The sequence below is a fragment of the Callorhinus ursinus genome, unplaced genomic scaffold (genome assembly GCF_003265705.2).
Source record: "Callorhinus ursinus isolate GAN/ISIS: 27379988/994484 unplaced genomic scaffold, GSC_fseal_2.0 scaffold46, whole genome shotgun sequence".
Classification (NCBI taxonomy): Eukaryota; Metazoa; Chordata; class Mammalia; order Carnivora; family Otariidae; genus Callorhinus; species Callorhinus ursinus.
Genome location: NW_027397108.1, coordinates 6,073,307 through 6,088,932, shown reverse-complemented (window position 1 = coordinate 6,088,932; position 15,626 = coordinate 6,073,307). Strand labels below are relative to the sequence as shown.

The 15,626-nt window shown below is 45.7% G+C and overlaps 1 protein-coding gene across 3 annotated transcripts in view; it reads right to left on the bottom strand.

Annotated features, from left to right (window-relative positions):
* CDH13 (cadherin 13) overlaps positions 1–15,626 on the bottom strand; it is a 1,106,386-nt gene that overhangs the window by 1,011,056 nt on the left and 79,704 nt on the right. The window contains exon 1 of one of the 3 annotated variants that reach the window (XM_073882335.1): positions 3,820–4,044. The exons of 1 other annotated variant lie outside the window; for it this stretch is intronic. In XM_073882335.1, the coding sequence (XP_073738436.1) occupies positions 3,820–3,864 (45 nt within the window). In that variant the 5' untranslated portion in view covers positions 3,865–4,044. Of the gene's footprint in view, positions 1–3,819; positions 4,045–15,626 lie in introns of those variants that run through there. One more of the 3 variants, XM_025860409.2, reaches the window with a different exon arrangement.

Below are 15,626 nucleotides of genomic sequence, written 5' to 3'. Positions count from 1 at the left end.
AGATCAAAACACACAGAGATGGACATACACAAAGAAGTAGGAAATACTGTGGCTATGTAGATAATGTGATGTTCACTGAACCCAGAGTTTGTCATTTTCCTTCCCTTCCACCTAAGAGAAATTAACTGGACTCTCCAAACAACTGTCTTTTTGGAAGGAGGGAAAGAAAGATGGATAGTCTCAAGAACCTAGATGCACTTTTACCTAAACAGTGAACCTCAAACTGAGATTCAGTGCACACAAGCAAATGCTGGTATTTATATGCTGCAGTTACTGGGTACACTGGTTTGCTGGGCAATGCCACTGTAACACATAGGAGATACTTCTAGAAGGAAATAGATTTTATTTAATGGAAAACCCAAGAGCTAAAGATAGAAAAGGAGAGAAGGGAGGGAGGCAGAGCAGAAGAGATTAGCTAAGATGACTGTTGGGCTTTTAATATAGACTGTGGCATTACATAAACTCCAGATCACATATTCAGCCTTGCAGTTTATTAAATCTCTTTGGGGACTTGCTAAAAAAATTGTTCAGACATGTGAACTCTACCACTTTGATTCTTTTCACAACTTATGTCTCTCTTTCCCCAGTGCTTTTGAAATCTTACGGGCTGCCACATGTTGAAGCCATTCCAGGGCAGGGGGTACTCTCTGCCACTCCCGTAGTCTTTTCTCCTTATCAGAACGGTTCTGCAAATAAACACTTCCCTGAACATATAATAAATGGTGTTTCAGAAAACAGATTCTCATTTAAAATCCTGAAAATCAAGATTCTGACTCCAAAAAAGAACTCCCCATTTTAAATCAACATCTCAGAATTCTGTGGAACATTTTTGGTCACTCCCAAGTGACTGCTCTCCAAACCTGAACCACTCCCTAAAATTCTAATTCTTGGGGGATTACTCATTCATTGTTAGAACTTTTGGCTAATTGTAAGTGATACCCAAATGGGGGTGGGGGGTGGGAATCATACTTACATAAGTGTAATTTCTATGTCAGGACTCCTTGATCTGTGCCACATTCATTATTTATCATAGCTAAATGCCAGAGGCCACTTCTGGGACAGCCCTTCCCAAAACATCCCAGGGGAGAAGAGAGGTGACTGTTCCTTGACTTTGCCAGCTTCCAGCCATTGTTGCTTAGAATTCTTCCCCCTTCCAAAATGCCTAAAACAGCAACCAGCCAATAACCGTACAGAGACTGATGGCTCCCAAAGCCGGACCCAGAGTATTACAACTGCAGTGGAAAACACATACATGCTTGCCTGAACACCACTTAGGACCAAGTGACTAATGTGCTTTTATTACATTGTTTTTCTCTTTCTTCTGTTTCCTCTCTGCCTTGAGAAAGTTTTGTCTTTGCTTGTTGACTCAAAGCCTCCAAGACTTTCCCCACTTTTCCCTACAGCACACAGAGCTGTGCACTTGAACCTCTTGCCGATTAAGTGAATTGCACCAAAATTATTTCTCTGCAAGGTGCTGTTGCAACCAGGATATCAATTAGTGTACTAATGTGGACATTTGCTCTGATTATGCATAACAATCTAAGAGAGAAATAAGCCTCAGAGAACAGGCAATTCAATTCCCGGTAAAACCTCTGCTTCCCCATGCTAAGGAACTGAGTGAGCTGACAGCCTTCAGACCCACCTGTGCCATCTGGGCCCAGCAAGACAAGACACACCAGTTGCTTTACAAAAGGTATCACGTGAGAAGCCCCTAGTGCACAGGGACTGCTGGGTGCTGCCATGTGGTCTGCCTTGCTCAAAGGGAGGAATAACTTTGGGCAAGCCCTGGAATCCTATCTGAGGTCCAAGCATGCTGAGAGAGAAAAGGACTGTAAAGTCCTGGGGAAAGGCTGTGTGGTAAGTGCTCCCAGACACTAATGGTTCCCAGTGTGCCAGGCCTCATGGTAAATGCATTACCTAGGACATCCTGTTGAATGCAATTAATCTGCCTGGCAATCCCAGGAAGGTGATAAGATTATTTTACAGTGGGGAATCAGAAAGCTCAGAGATACTAAACAACTTGCCCAGGGTGGTACCACCAGCATATGGCAGAGAGGATCTGTCTGAATCAGAGGCATATTCTGAACCACCCTACAAAATGGGGATATATATACATACATACAGCCTCAGGGACAGTCAGACTCCAGAAAGTCTAGAAAACTGGTTCACAGACAGACACAGAATTTGTGGCAGGACTTAAGGTTACAGGGACCCCCAAGAGAATCAGCCAGCAAAGCCCTGGTGTTAGAGGAGTATAACTGCACAGTCCTGAATGGGTGCTGTGTATCCAGGGAGGACAGAAATCCTAAGTGGGGGAGGGGCTCAGCAGCCCAGCACCTTACCCTGCCCCCAGGCACTAGCATCCACCCAGGAACCCCCACTTTACATCATTTCCATGGTCACAGCGTTCCTGGGACACTGAACCATTTCCAAAGTCTAACCCCAACATTGATCTAGCAGTGGCCTCCCTTAGAAGGCTGCAGTGTATCCCCACATCCCAGCCAGCCCTTGCCTGGGATCCTAGCTGCCTCACCAACCCCCCCTTACCCAGCACTCACAGGGGTGCCTGTTCCCCTGGCACTCAGGAGTCCTGGACAGGAACTCAACAGCCATTCCTGGCACCCAAAGGCACTCCCTGTCTCCTTCCCTCCTCTCTGTCGGCCCTGCCTTGATCTTACCCACCCACTTGTAAGCTGCCACCTCATCCGGAGTCCCATGGGCTTCACAGGAGGCCTTGGGGGACCGGGTCACAGTGCTCTCAGAACCTACAGGCCCCAGAGCAGTGCTGGGCGTGCCCCTCGGCTGCCAGCACCTCTGGTCTGGCCTCCTCGGAGTACTGCTTTCCTGCACACAAACTTCCTTAGATCTTCGAGATACAGAGGTGGCTGCCCAAGAACGAAGTCTCCATCGCACCCCAACCCCCACCCTCTCTGGGGTCACCGGCCCTTCCCTTGTGCCTCAGCGCTCTGAGGGTTAACAGGCAGCTGCAGCCCTGGTGGGCAAGGCTTGAACTTTTCTCTGCGCTCCGCGCCCGCCCGGGGAAGACAGCAGAGGCGGCAGTCGGGGCTCAGAGCCGGAGCTCCAGCTGGCTGGACAAAAGGGGCGCGGGGGCTGGGGCCTGCGTCCTGGCGGGGAGGGGTGACGGAGGTGGGGGGGAGACGCGCTCCCATCCCGAGGTCGAGAAGGAAAAGAACCCCGACGCGGGCGCGGCCAGAGCCAGGCGCCTTTGAACGACAGCAGCAGCCGGGCTGCAGCGCAGCGCTAGGCTGGTGTGAGGCGCCTTCCCTAGCGCCGCTGGGCTGGGCGAGGGGGCCCGAGCGCCCCGGGAAGTCGGCAATGCCAGGCCGGCCTCTCCAGCCCGGCAGCCAGCAATCCGGACCGGAGCCGCGCTTCCTCGCCCGGCGCTGCGCTGGGGGAAACCACGACTCCTTGGAGTCGCCTCCAACTGAGTCTTTCTCCAATGCATGAGCCTCCGGAGGAGACGAATCAAAGTTACCCCACTTGATGTAGGCGAGAATGTCGCCCCTGCTTACAAAAAAAAAAAAAAAAAAGGGGGACTCGGGAGCTCTCGCCTCCTCCCACAAACGTACACACACACACACACACACGCACACACACACACAGGGAACCCGGAGTGCGAAACCAGGGTCCCCCTAGGATCTCCTGGGCTGTGAATGACCTCCCTTTGAGCCCTAGGCTTTTTTCGCCGCCGCGCCCCAGAGTCTCCCGACCCCCGAAAGCCCCCTCGCCCTGCCCGCGCCAGGCGATCCGAATGCAGAAACGGGGCGCGGGGTGCACCCCACAGCCCTTCTTCCCTACCTGGGACAGGAGAACGCACAGAAGGAGCGGAGTTCTCGGCTGCATTTTGCCCGACTAGAAGCGCCCGGCGGCGTTTTCATTCATGCACTTGGCTGCACTGAGCATATTTTCCGTGGGAGCCAGGCTTTGAGGAGAGGCTCTGCCTCACCAGCCAGCCAACTTCCCAAATAGATCAGCGGCAGCATCACGAAAGCATTGGGTAGAGGCTGATGACCAGGACCAATGGCTTTACAAGACGGATTCCTTCATAAAGCTCCCTCGTTTTGCATGGCAGATACAGGGTGAGCACCTCGCACAGAGCAAGCCCCTCGGAGGAGGTAGCCCTTTTGCTTTTTTGGACTGCTGGGGCCCAGCCACACAAATCACGCTGGGCAACGCCAGCCGATTCCACTTTTGCAGAGAATGGAATTGCACCGGGGACTAGCAAACACTTCCAGCCCAGTGCAAAAAGATTCTCTTTATTAAAATGGTAATAAGATCCACTTTAATTCCAATAAATCAAATAAAATGACCCCAGCTGTTCTAACCCTTTCCATGCCTGGGAAGACTTAGCAGTGGATTTTTTTTTCCTCTTTCTTTCTTTCTTTCTTTCTTTCTTTCTTTCTTTCTTTCTTTCTTTCTTCTCCTAATGTGGCCCAAGTCATGATGGTGTTTGGTGTTTCCTATAGCCATCTCACAAATCACAAAGACGACAGATCAATTCTCGCTTGCAGAAAAAAAAATCCATCAAGAGGCAATAGATTTTATTAACTGCTCAGGTGAGAGTCTGACTGGCCACCTATTCCACAAATGTGCATCTGCCACCAAATTTGGAGCCATGATTTAAGGAAACTTTTTTTTTCTATATGAATGTGATTTTTCAGAAGTTCCTACCAATCTCCAGGGACTGAGAATAGTCATAACCGCTGCTCAAGAGGTTTTATAAGTGGTGGTGCTATAGAAATAAGGATAAGAGGGATATATAGGTCTACCTTTCCCAGTAGGAATCTAAGAATATGCAGTAAAGATCTCACTTTGTCATTTCCACGCAGCCTCCTTCTAAAAAGGATTTAAGGTATTTTAAAATAAAAGACATTTGTGCAGAACTGATGCAGCCAAAATAAAAAAAAAATCTAGGCTGGGAGGAAAAAATTCAGAAAACTGAAATGCTAAACCAAAACTCTGGTATCTTTGCCCTGATTTGGATCTGAGCTTCCTGGTGGCCAAAGCAATAACAGAAACATGTAAATTATGTAGTTCTTATTATAGAAAAATGTACACAAATATCTACTGACGAAATTTACCCCTGGAGCTGAATACTAGAATACATGTATTACACGACATCTAATATAGCAGGACACTGAGCAATGGACTATGCTGAGACCCAGTGGATTGGGCTGTATTCCCAGCATCTGGCACAGGGCCTAGAACATGGAGACAGTCATCAGTGTGTGTTAAATAGATGTCTAGACCTAATCAAAGTGGCAGAGGGTGGGTGGCACAGAGTCTGGAGCCACACTACCTAAGCTTAACCCCCAGATCTGTCTCAGACAAGTAAATTACTCAGACTCTCTGTGCCTAATTTTGTTCATTAAAGAGAATATAAATCCTACTGAACTTATAAGATTGTGGTGAGGATTAAGTGACAAAATAACCACTCAATAAATGTAAACGGGTGCCCTTTTTAAAATTCCTTCACTGCCAGCTCTTTAGTCCCAAGATCACCTCACGTGGTCCCAAGGTCACGGAAGAAGTTGCGATGCTATCCAACTTCCCGGCTGCATTAGCCAGAGCTGGCCTAACAGATGGCAATGTTGCCCAAAAGCCCTCCAGAAAAGCCCAGGAAAGGGGGATGTTGCTGCTTCCTCCAGTCTCTTCAACTTTCCATCCTCTTGCCTAAGTAGGCACTGGTCCTGAACCTTTGAGAGGGGCAGTCATGATGTATATAGATATGACTGCCCCTTCTTGGAACTCATGTGTGTGGAGACCTATACCCATGCTGCCTACCAACAAGAGCAAAATGGGGTATTTTGGAACCAGGCAGGCTTCAAATCAAGGCATCCTGAAATACCCTGGTTTTTCTCCATTCCACAGCAGGAGTCATCTTGTCAGTCAGGGGCCAGCTGAGCTAAGCCCACGGATTCAGCAGACACAAAAGCAGACAGAGACCAGAGGACAGCTTGGGAGATGATAAACCACTAGAAGGGATAAAGAGGCAGAAATCATCCAGCCATGTTTCCACAAGCAGCCACTCAGTTGGGGAAGCAGTCTTTAGGGTAGGGTGTGCAAGGCTGCACTTGTCCAAAGTATGAAACAGTATTCTTGATTTTATGGTTTGGCAGGCCCTTTCCGTGGTCTATCCATCGGATCAGCCTTACTGCTGCTCACCATGTAGGTCCAATTTTCTCCCTTCCTGGCACATTCAGGGCTGCACTTGCCAGCCCCCTTGTGGTCAGCATGGGGTTGTGTGACTACATAGCCAATAAGCTGTGAGCAAAAGTGATGGGTGTCACTTCAAGGCAGGAGCATTTAATAGCCAGTGTGAGACAAGTTGGTGAGTCCTTAGACTTAGGGGCTGAGAAGGAAATTTGTGCAGGTGGCTTACTCGGGGCAACAAGTGCAAGAGAACGGTAAACAAGGTTGGCAGGGGAGAGGACTGCAGTGGTGGTAGAAGCCTCAGCCAATCCCAGGGGAGCTCTGAGGCGTTGCATTCAGAGATGACCCTAATACGGGGGGGGGGGGGGGGGGGGGGGGCGCTGAGCCTTTGTGCCCCTAGGAGGCCCGCTATTGGCTGTTCTCCCAAGGAGGGGGATAATCTCTGGTGAGACGCTTGGTTTGGCCAAGGGCAGTATTCCAGTCAGACCTCAGCTTCTTCATCTACATACAAAATGAATGCATTGACCCACAACAGGTAACTGGAGGCTTTGATTCCCAGATTGCAGAGGACCACATGCCCCTGATGGTACCAGTGAAGGTAGGTGCAGATTTGCACAAATCTGTTGAGTCTGTCTCCAGCCAGTGCCTGTGCAGGCATTTACCAAGGTCCTGGGCTTTTGCCCTGAGTTATTCTATTGGCAGACAGACTGGCTCCAGCCAACCACACCTGAGTCCAAGTGAGCATGCCCAAAGGGTCACTCCCATCCCCCCCTACTTCGGTCCCCACAGTTTGGATTTTAAGGGCCAGGAGGAGTTAACTTCTAGAGTCTTCTTAGGCCTTTAAAGCTCACCTTTAGAAACCCATGAAGGCTAAGGAAGGTCGAAAAGATTTGCCTGCAAAATGAGACTTAGTTTGGGATCTTCAGACTCTACTTACCTTGGGCAGTTGCTTTTACTTCCCAAAGCTCAGTTTATTCATCAAGAAAATGGGAATGCTAATACAATAGCACTCCAAGGGTTTTTATAAAAATGGATGCTCCTTTTCCCCCTCAATCCCCTACTTCCCTCTACTCTCAGAGAACGTGCATTTCACCAAACACAGGATATCAGGTTTTGTTCAATAAAGAAAGAAAAATCATTTCACTCCAATGATAAAAGGCCCCTAAAGAAGAAACCCATTTTTGTTTGTTTTACATTTTCCCTTCAACTCCCTAATGGGAGTCTTTTGGCTGATGGATGGATTGATGGTGGCAAGGGAGCACTGAAGCTGGAAACCACCCCCTCATGGCCCCTGCTTCACCTCTCCCCACTCCAGCCCCCCACCAAGCCCCTGGCTGATTTGTCCAGAACCTGGGTCTGCCTTTGGACACATTCCATGTTCACACTCCGTTTCCAGGCACATTAGCCCGGCTTTGGGGCTGATGAAATCACCCAACATTCAGTAGCTAGATCCTGAGGTGCCAGGGATCAAGACTGTGCCCTCACAGTGACAGAGATGAAGACATTTCTGGCTGGGTGAAGATTACCATGCACATGTGTGCAGGGGTTGGGTATGTGTACAAGCACATGGATGTGTGTGCATAGTGAGGGGATACCTGCCGTACCGTCCAGCAGAGATAATTTACTCAAATTTTGGTACCCTTTGAATGTGCTTTTGTAGTGAGGCATTCGTACAGAACAGTGATAAACCAGATAGATGCCTTACGAGACACAATAATCGGATATGCCAGGAGCCCTTGTCCCAGTATTTCCTCGGACAGCAAGGAGGGAAGCCCACACGGTATAGCATCACGTACACGGCACAATGCTGAAGCTACACCCCTCCCGATGGGATAGCCTGCTATAAAGCACGCGAGACTATGCCACCACACCATCCCACAATACCTGACCACCCAAAAGTAGCACCCTTGATCGTTCTTGAGCCACGAACCTGTTTTGTTTCTTCATAGCCCTTTATGTTACTTAATCTTGTACTGTCAGTGGTCACTTGCATTATTGCTCCATTTTTCACTCCAACCTGCATCTCCACCTTTTGCTCCTTGACTTTGGGTTTGGCCCCCATGAACTTGATGTGGCCACTGGAATGAGGCAGAAGTGATGAGGTGGCAGTTACAAACCCAGGCCCCAAGAGGCCCTGTGTGTTTCAGCTTGCTCTTGCTAGGGCCTTCATGGGTGAGCTTAGTGGTTGTAGGAGGAGAGACAAGCACCCCCATAAACCCAGAGGTGCTTAGGTAAGCCCACCAGAGCCCCACCCAGATCATCGGACCTATAGGCATGTGAACTAAAAATAAATTGCTCTAAATTTGGAGGTGGTTTGTTACATAGCAAAAGCTGACCAATAATTACCTTTTTTCGCTTGTTATCTGTCTCTCTGAAATGTAAGTCCCATGTCTCTCTTTCTGCTTCTGTGTGCTCAGCTTCTAGGACACTGGCATACAGTAGGTGCCCAAATGATTTTTGCTGAGAATATAAATTAAGTGGCTTCTGTACTGAAAAATGTGTGATGCTGATGTGAAAACTGCTCCCTACATAGACTGCCGTACCAGAGATACCTCCTAATGTTGACAGTTCAATCCTCCCACACAGAAAGTATCCTATGACCTTGAGAGTCTCCAATCCCATGTGGCCATCTAATTCATCCTACAACAAGGCAAGGTCTCCTTACAATAGTCTAGACCAGAATTAGACAAAATAAGGGACATTCCACAGAGGCTACTGTGAGCATGTTGGTGCTTAGAGATCTTCGGTGAAGAATACTTGGGGTGTGACATCCTTCTGAATTTCTACAATATATGAAGAGCCCAGACATCTAAGAATAAGACAGGAAATACTCCTTTGGCTTTGGGAATACTGCACTAATACAGTGTCCTCTGTGAATACAATCAATACCATCATGACCTCCACACTTGCACAGAGACAAAACCGGGAGTGACTTTTAGGCCACCTCAGTTCAATGGCCTCACTGTCTTTAGGATTTCAATCCCTCTTTAGTAGCAAAATTGGGCATTCAGACACCAATTTTATCCTGTGAACTAGTAGCCATTAAAACCCCCCTCTAGGTGTCTCCCTTACCCAAAATTAGTAACTGGGGTTATTTCTACACAGAGAATCCTCTCAGCATTAATTTGGTAGAGCAGTGGTTTTCAAAGTGTGCCCCCTGGACCAGTAGCATCAGCACACCTGGGAACTTGTTAAAAAATGAAAATTCTCAGCTCTCCCCCCAGACCTACTAATTCAGAAACACAGGGGTGAGGTCTAACTATCTGTGTATTACAAGCTCTTTATCTGCAGTTTGAGGATCACTACGGTAGAGAATTCTCCAATACTCACTTACATATATTCATTCATTCATTCACTCATTCATTCATTCAAGAAACATTCATAAAGTGCCTATTACATATTAGCCACTGAGCTAGGCAACAAAGAAATGAAAAGGCATGGTTTGTACACTTCAGAAAATGTGTCTCACAAAGAGAAAGATATCCTTCTATTATTATAAAGTCTGTTACAGGAGGTGCTGAGACTCAAGGGGATTAGGAGATGTTCAGAAAGAGGTGAGGGGTCCACTTTGGTTTCCATTGTATGTCAAAAGCATCACCAATCTTTACTTGATAGAAGTTGTACTTTCTGTATCTGTTGATAAGAAACTAAATATAAATAGTAACTAACAAAAGGCACCTGAAATTCAACACCTCCTTCTAACTGAATTTGAAGTTTATTCTTTACAATCCCATCTAGGCGTAGTTGCAAATGGCAGTGTGTGTGTGTGTGTGTGTGTGTGTGTGTGTGTGTGTGTGTGGTGTGTCCCCGTCTGTGTGCACATGCATGCACGCACAGCAGGGGAAGGGACATTATTTAGAGTTGACAGGTAATACTTGGTGTGCTTTTAGTAAGATCTCTTACAATGACACCATGGCCACCAACCCCTAGCCCCTACCTATCTATTGTCCCAACCAGGAGACCCTGGAGCAAAGGGGAAATGAGGAAGAGAAGACACTGGGAGGAGGGGCTAGCGACCAGACAGAAGGCAGAAGACAATTCTGGGCAGTTTGGGTGTCCAGATTAGGATCAGCTTAAATGTCAACATCTACAGGTTGAGCTTTATCCTACGGACAAAGGGGAATCATCCAAACTATTTAAACAGGGAAGGTTCAATATCTCATTTACATTTTAGGAAGATCACTCTGGCTACATTGGAGGATGGATTACATTGAGGGCCATCCCTAAGGAAGAGAGACTTCTTGGAAGACTATTGTAAAATAGTCTATATAAAAAATATAACCAGAGCAAGAAACTCTTTTTCCTAGATTTCTAACCAGTGAGCAATGAGGTATATTCCACGGCAATCTCTCCTGTTGCCTAGCAGTGTCTGGTACATAATATTATACATCTTATAACAGATGAAGGAAACATGCTTATTTGATTACAAGAGATTAGCTTTGAGCTCTGATTATTCACGCCTCCCTGCATCTAATCCTACCTCACTAATAGTGGAGTGCGCTTCCTCACCTTTGACGTTGGGCTTCGCCATAGGGCTTGTTTTGGCTAATAGGATAAGGTGGAAGTGACAGTGTGCAGTTCTGGGCCTGGGTCTTACAAGGTCTCACATGTCTGTTTTCTTCCACCTCTGCCGTCTCCATGAAAGAACATGTCTTCACTGGAACGAGGAGGATGAGCCCCCCCCCATCCGTCCACAGATCTGCAGTGAGAAAGTCTGGCCTTAGATCAGCCAAACCCCAGCCAACTTTGGCTCCACGGGAATTAATGCTTACTGTTGTGCCACAGATATTGTTGTGACTGTTTGTTATCCAGAAATAGCTGACTGATACATATATGCACCCCCCCTCCTTCTTCGGACTACATATAACTCAGGGAATAGGCTGAAAACTCAATATGTGAATCTAGCATAGCTATTTACATGGGTGTGACCAATGTTTAATGTTCTATCACAAATCCAGTCCATTACTCAACTCACCAAAGAGTCCTCTCCTTACACCTACCTAATCCAAGTTGGCTGTCTCCTTGCAAATCCCTGGGTTCCTTTTAGAATATCTATTGCAAAGCTACTGAATCTTTCTCTGGTTGTTTTTCTTAGGCTAGCATAATTGTGAGGCTATCACTTAACAATTACTTGGGAAAATTTATTTACAATGCAAGGCAGATCCATGAATGTTTGTAGTGGATAAATTTATTTACAGTGTAATCCAAATCTGCCAATGCCTCTAGTAGATAAAACTGTCCTGCTTCTATAAAAAGCAATGCACCCAGTTAATAGTTTCTATGGTCTTTTATGAATAGTCCAAGGTCAGGGCCACCATAATGAGTTTGGGAAAGTTAATCTATGGAAGCAGGTTAAGCACAGAAAACTACATTTTAATGATTCTGAATGTGTGACAGCTGCCAGAATTTAACCAAATGAGAGCCAGAAAAGGTAAATCCAAGACTCTTTTCTTTCTTAAGCTCAGCTTTTACAGAATTAAAACAGCAAGTGTGCAATTTCCATGAGGTCAGGAAGGACGTCTGTCTTTTCTCCCCCTGGGATACCCCTTTCCCACACATTGCCTGGCACCGAGTAGACATTCAATAGATATGAGTGGGATGTATCAATAAAAGAGCCCAGGCACACAGAAGAGGTCCTGCTTAGCCTATACACCTGGGGTCTGTCATACTTGCATTTACTGTAGCAAAACAAACTATCAAACAACATACCTCTAGGATCAGCATCCATCTCCTGGAGCAGTGGTTCTCAAAGTGTTATCCTGCGAAGTGTCCCTGTTCAGTCCCAACATTCCACATCAAAATGTTAGTTGTCTACACTGCCCTTGTTTCTATTGTATAAAACTCAAAAGCAAATGTGTCTTAAATCATAAAATTCTCCCCTGGCGCATGACAGAAGAGGGAAATTCGCCACAGCCCATGAGGCCTTGCAAAGCTATCTCCTGACTGCCTCTCCAGCTTCACCCCATTTCGACTCTCCCCCTTGCTCACGGTGCCCTGCTTTTCTCTCAGTCACCAAACATGCCAAGCTTTTCCCTACCCTGAGTCTTGGCACATTCTAGTCACTCTGTGTGGAGTGTTCTTTCCTCCACTTCCTGACCATCCTTACCCCCCGGAATCTGTTCATATGTCCCCTCTTCAGAAGAAGAGCCATCCCTCCCTGGCTCATCCTTCACTGGCTCATTTCCTTATTTGTTTCCTTCATGGTATTTTCTATTATCGTCACTATTTTATTTACTGTTTGTTCCTTTCTATGTTCATTTCCCCTCACTAGAATACGAGTTTCATGATGGCAACTAAATATGTTTATTGGCCATTGAACTCCAGGACCTAGAACCATGCCCAATCCATGACAGGCATTCAATATTCTTTTTTTTTTTTTGACTATTTTTTTTTTAAAGAAATGAATGAACAGATGATCTTATGGCCAATGAGAGAAGATGGATTGGTGGCTCTCTAGATGCATTAATCTCATGAGGAATACCAGGTAGTGATCTGATGGCTAATGATGACAAGACACTGAGAGAGAACCACTGTGCAAAAATTCGGCCAAGATTAAGTGTGCACACTTAACACCTTGTGTTGTATAAAACAAGACCAAGGGTCCACAGCCCCGGTGGATGAGCCACATATACTACAGCCTATACTTTTTGCCAAGACCAAGCTCATATGGGCTGTAGGCTGTGCTCTGGGTAAACTAAGGACATGGTTTTCCCCAAGGTGAACTGGGAGAGGCAGAGGTGAGCCAGGGCACACCTAAGCAAGACATGGTAGAGTATTTAACATATTTTCTCTTACTTGACATGTCAGGAATTCATCTAAAGCCTTTTCAAAGTGCCAGGTTCTTGTCCATGTAATGAATCTACTGATTCACTTTTTGTCCCCAGGAGACTCTGAAGACCACAGAATGTCAAGAAAGAAGACAGAGAATTCTTGTTGCTTGTCATGGAGCCTTATGGGTAAAGAGACAGGTCTCTGCATACTCCCAAAAGATATTCATGACCCAGCTATTATTCTAAATAAATGGTTATTTATTTCTGGACTTACCTATTTTATTGCTCTCAGCTAACATGACTTCCATATCCATAAATTGTTCCTCTTTTAACAAAGACAGTAGAGTAGGACAACTATTTCTTCATTCATTCATTCAGTCAGTCAGTCACTGTTTGGTAACAAGCAGCAAGCTACAGTAAAAAAAAAAAAAAAAAAAAATGAACTATTTTTCTGGAATCGAGCTAAGTACTTGATCTCTAGATTGCCAGTCTCTTCCAACTCCCCAGTCTGACTTCCATATTATTGCCAGAACAATTTTTAATTCAAGTAATAAGTATCAAGTATCTACTATGATGTAGGCATTATTTTACTCAGCAGTTAATAACAGCAACTTTGTGTCTTGCCTTTGTTCTGTTGCACTAACTTCAATGGCTTCCCGTTGCCTCAAAGCTAAAGTCCAAATCCCTAATTTGGCCTTCAATGCCACACAAGAAGATTCTACACAGCTGCTCTGCTTTATCTTCACCAACAAACCTCAGATTCTAACCATACAGAACATTCTACCATTCACCCCACCTCATGTAAGACTACTTCATTCCATAGGACCTGTGCACATGCTGCTATCCTGGATTTCTCTCACAAGGGCCTATGTCCACTTGGCAAGCCACAGCTCATCATTAAGGACCAACCACCTCAAACATCACTTCGCCCAGGAAGTTGCCCCGATCAACCCAGGCTAGGTTAATTGCACTTAGAACATTCATTATTCACTTACTGGAGTCCTTCCCTGAACTATTAGCTGCTTGAGGTAAGGAACCAAGTATTGTTCTCATCTATATCCTCAATAATCCCAGGGCCAAGCACACATAGGACTTCAAAATGACATCTATGCATTGATATGTACATGCGTGATAAATAATCATGAGAGTGATGTTTATTAAGTGCCGGCAACTTTTCCAAGTTCCTCTCATTGGATCCTAACCAGGTCCACATGAAACCTGATCATCCCTTTTTACTGGTGACCTGCCCTGGGGTGAAAGAGAAGAAAGCTGGCCCAAGAGTCCAAGCACCTGAGTCCTAGGCCATCTCCACACCCTACTTGTGCCATAACGGAGAACAGAGCAGCATTTTCCAAGCCTCGGTTTCCTTTCTTGTTAATAAGCACAACCTTTGCTGGAGTCAGAAAGCCTAGGCTTCAGTTCTACTCTGTCACTTACTAGAACAGACTTAGGCAAACTCCTGAACCCACCGCCGTTGAGCACTTGCCATCTGCCAAGCTTTGAGCTGCATGGTGGGCGTAATTACAGAAATAATAACATTAACTGAGATTTGTCTTATTATTTTAAAATTTGTTATTATAATTTACTTGAAATATATTTTAGTATTTAAATATTTGTTATAATTATAATTAAGTAATAGCCTACATTCATGGATAATAGTGATAACTTACTGGTTTATGTACTTTTATGTGTCCAATTGTTTAATATTTATGACAATTTTAACAGGGTTCTATTTCTAGTCCCACTTTAAAATGAGTAATCTAAGGAATACCAGTAGAGAAAGGGCTTGAATTCAGACCTCTCAACTATATAACAGAAACTCTTGACCATGGGTTACCTGGATGGCACACTCTGTTAAGCACCTGCTTTTGGCTCAGGTCATGATTTCAGGGGCCTGGGATGGAGCCTGGCATCAGGTTCCCTGTTCAGCGGGGACTCTGCTTCTCCCTCTCGCTCTGCCCCTCCCATCCCACTTGTGGTCTCTCTCTCTCTAATAAATAAACAAAATCTTAAAAAAAAAAAAAAAAAGAAACTCTTGACCAACTTGCCATGCTATCTCTCTCTGTATGTTAACCAAAAGACAGACCCTACTCCTAACCTTTTAGAACTGCTTACTCTTCTCTGAGTCTCAGATGCCCCTTCAGTAAAGTGTTGCTGATAGTTTCTACATCATAGATTGTTGTACAGATTAAATGACTTGACTCATGTAAAATACATACTGGCCTCTATTATGAGTGGATAAGACTAATGATCCATGGATCCCTTCCAATCCTCATGTTCTACGGAATCAGCCAGAACTCAAGCGCCCCACATACCACCCAGCAATTTAAGAAGGAGAAGAGAATGATCATCAAGGGTTTGGAATTAGCCTCTGGGTGGCAGAACTGGGCACCTGCACAGTTTTGGGGGCTGTTCACTGAATTAAAGTCTCCAAATATTTTGGTCTCAGCCAATTTTGTCCCATCTAAGATTGAGAGTATATGAACAGTGGAAGCCTGTCTCAAGATGGTAAAATTCTCACTGACTCCAGAGAGCCACCACCAGGGAGCTATGGCCCTAGGGCCTGGCCACATGACTTCACTGCCCTCAAGATAGAGATTCAACACAGATCTGTACTTCTGAAACAAATAATGCAAGATATGTTAAGAAAAAAGAAAAAGAAGAAGATAGCAGGAGGGGAAG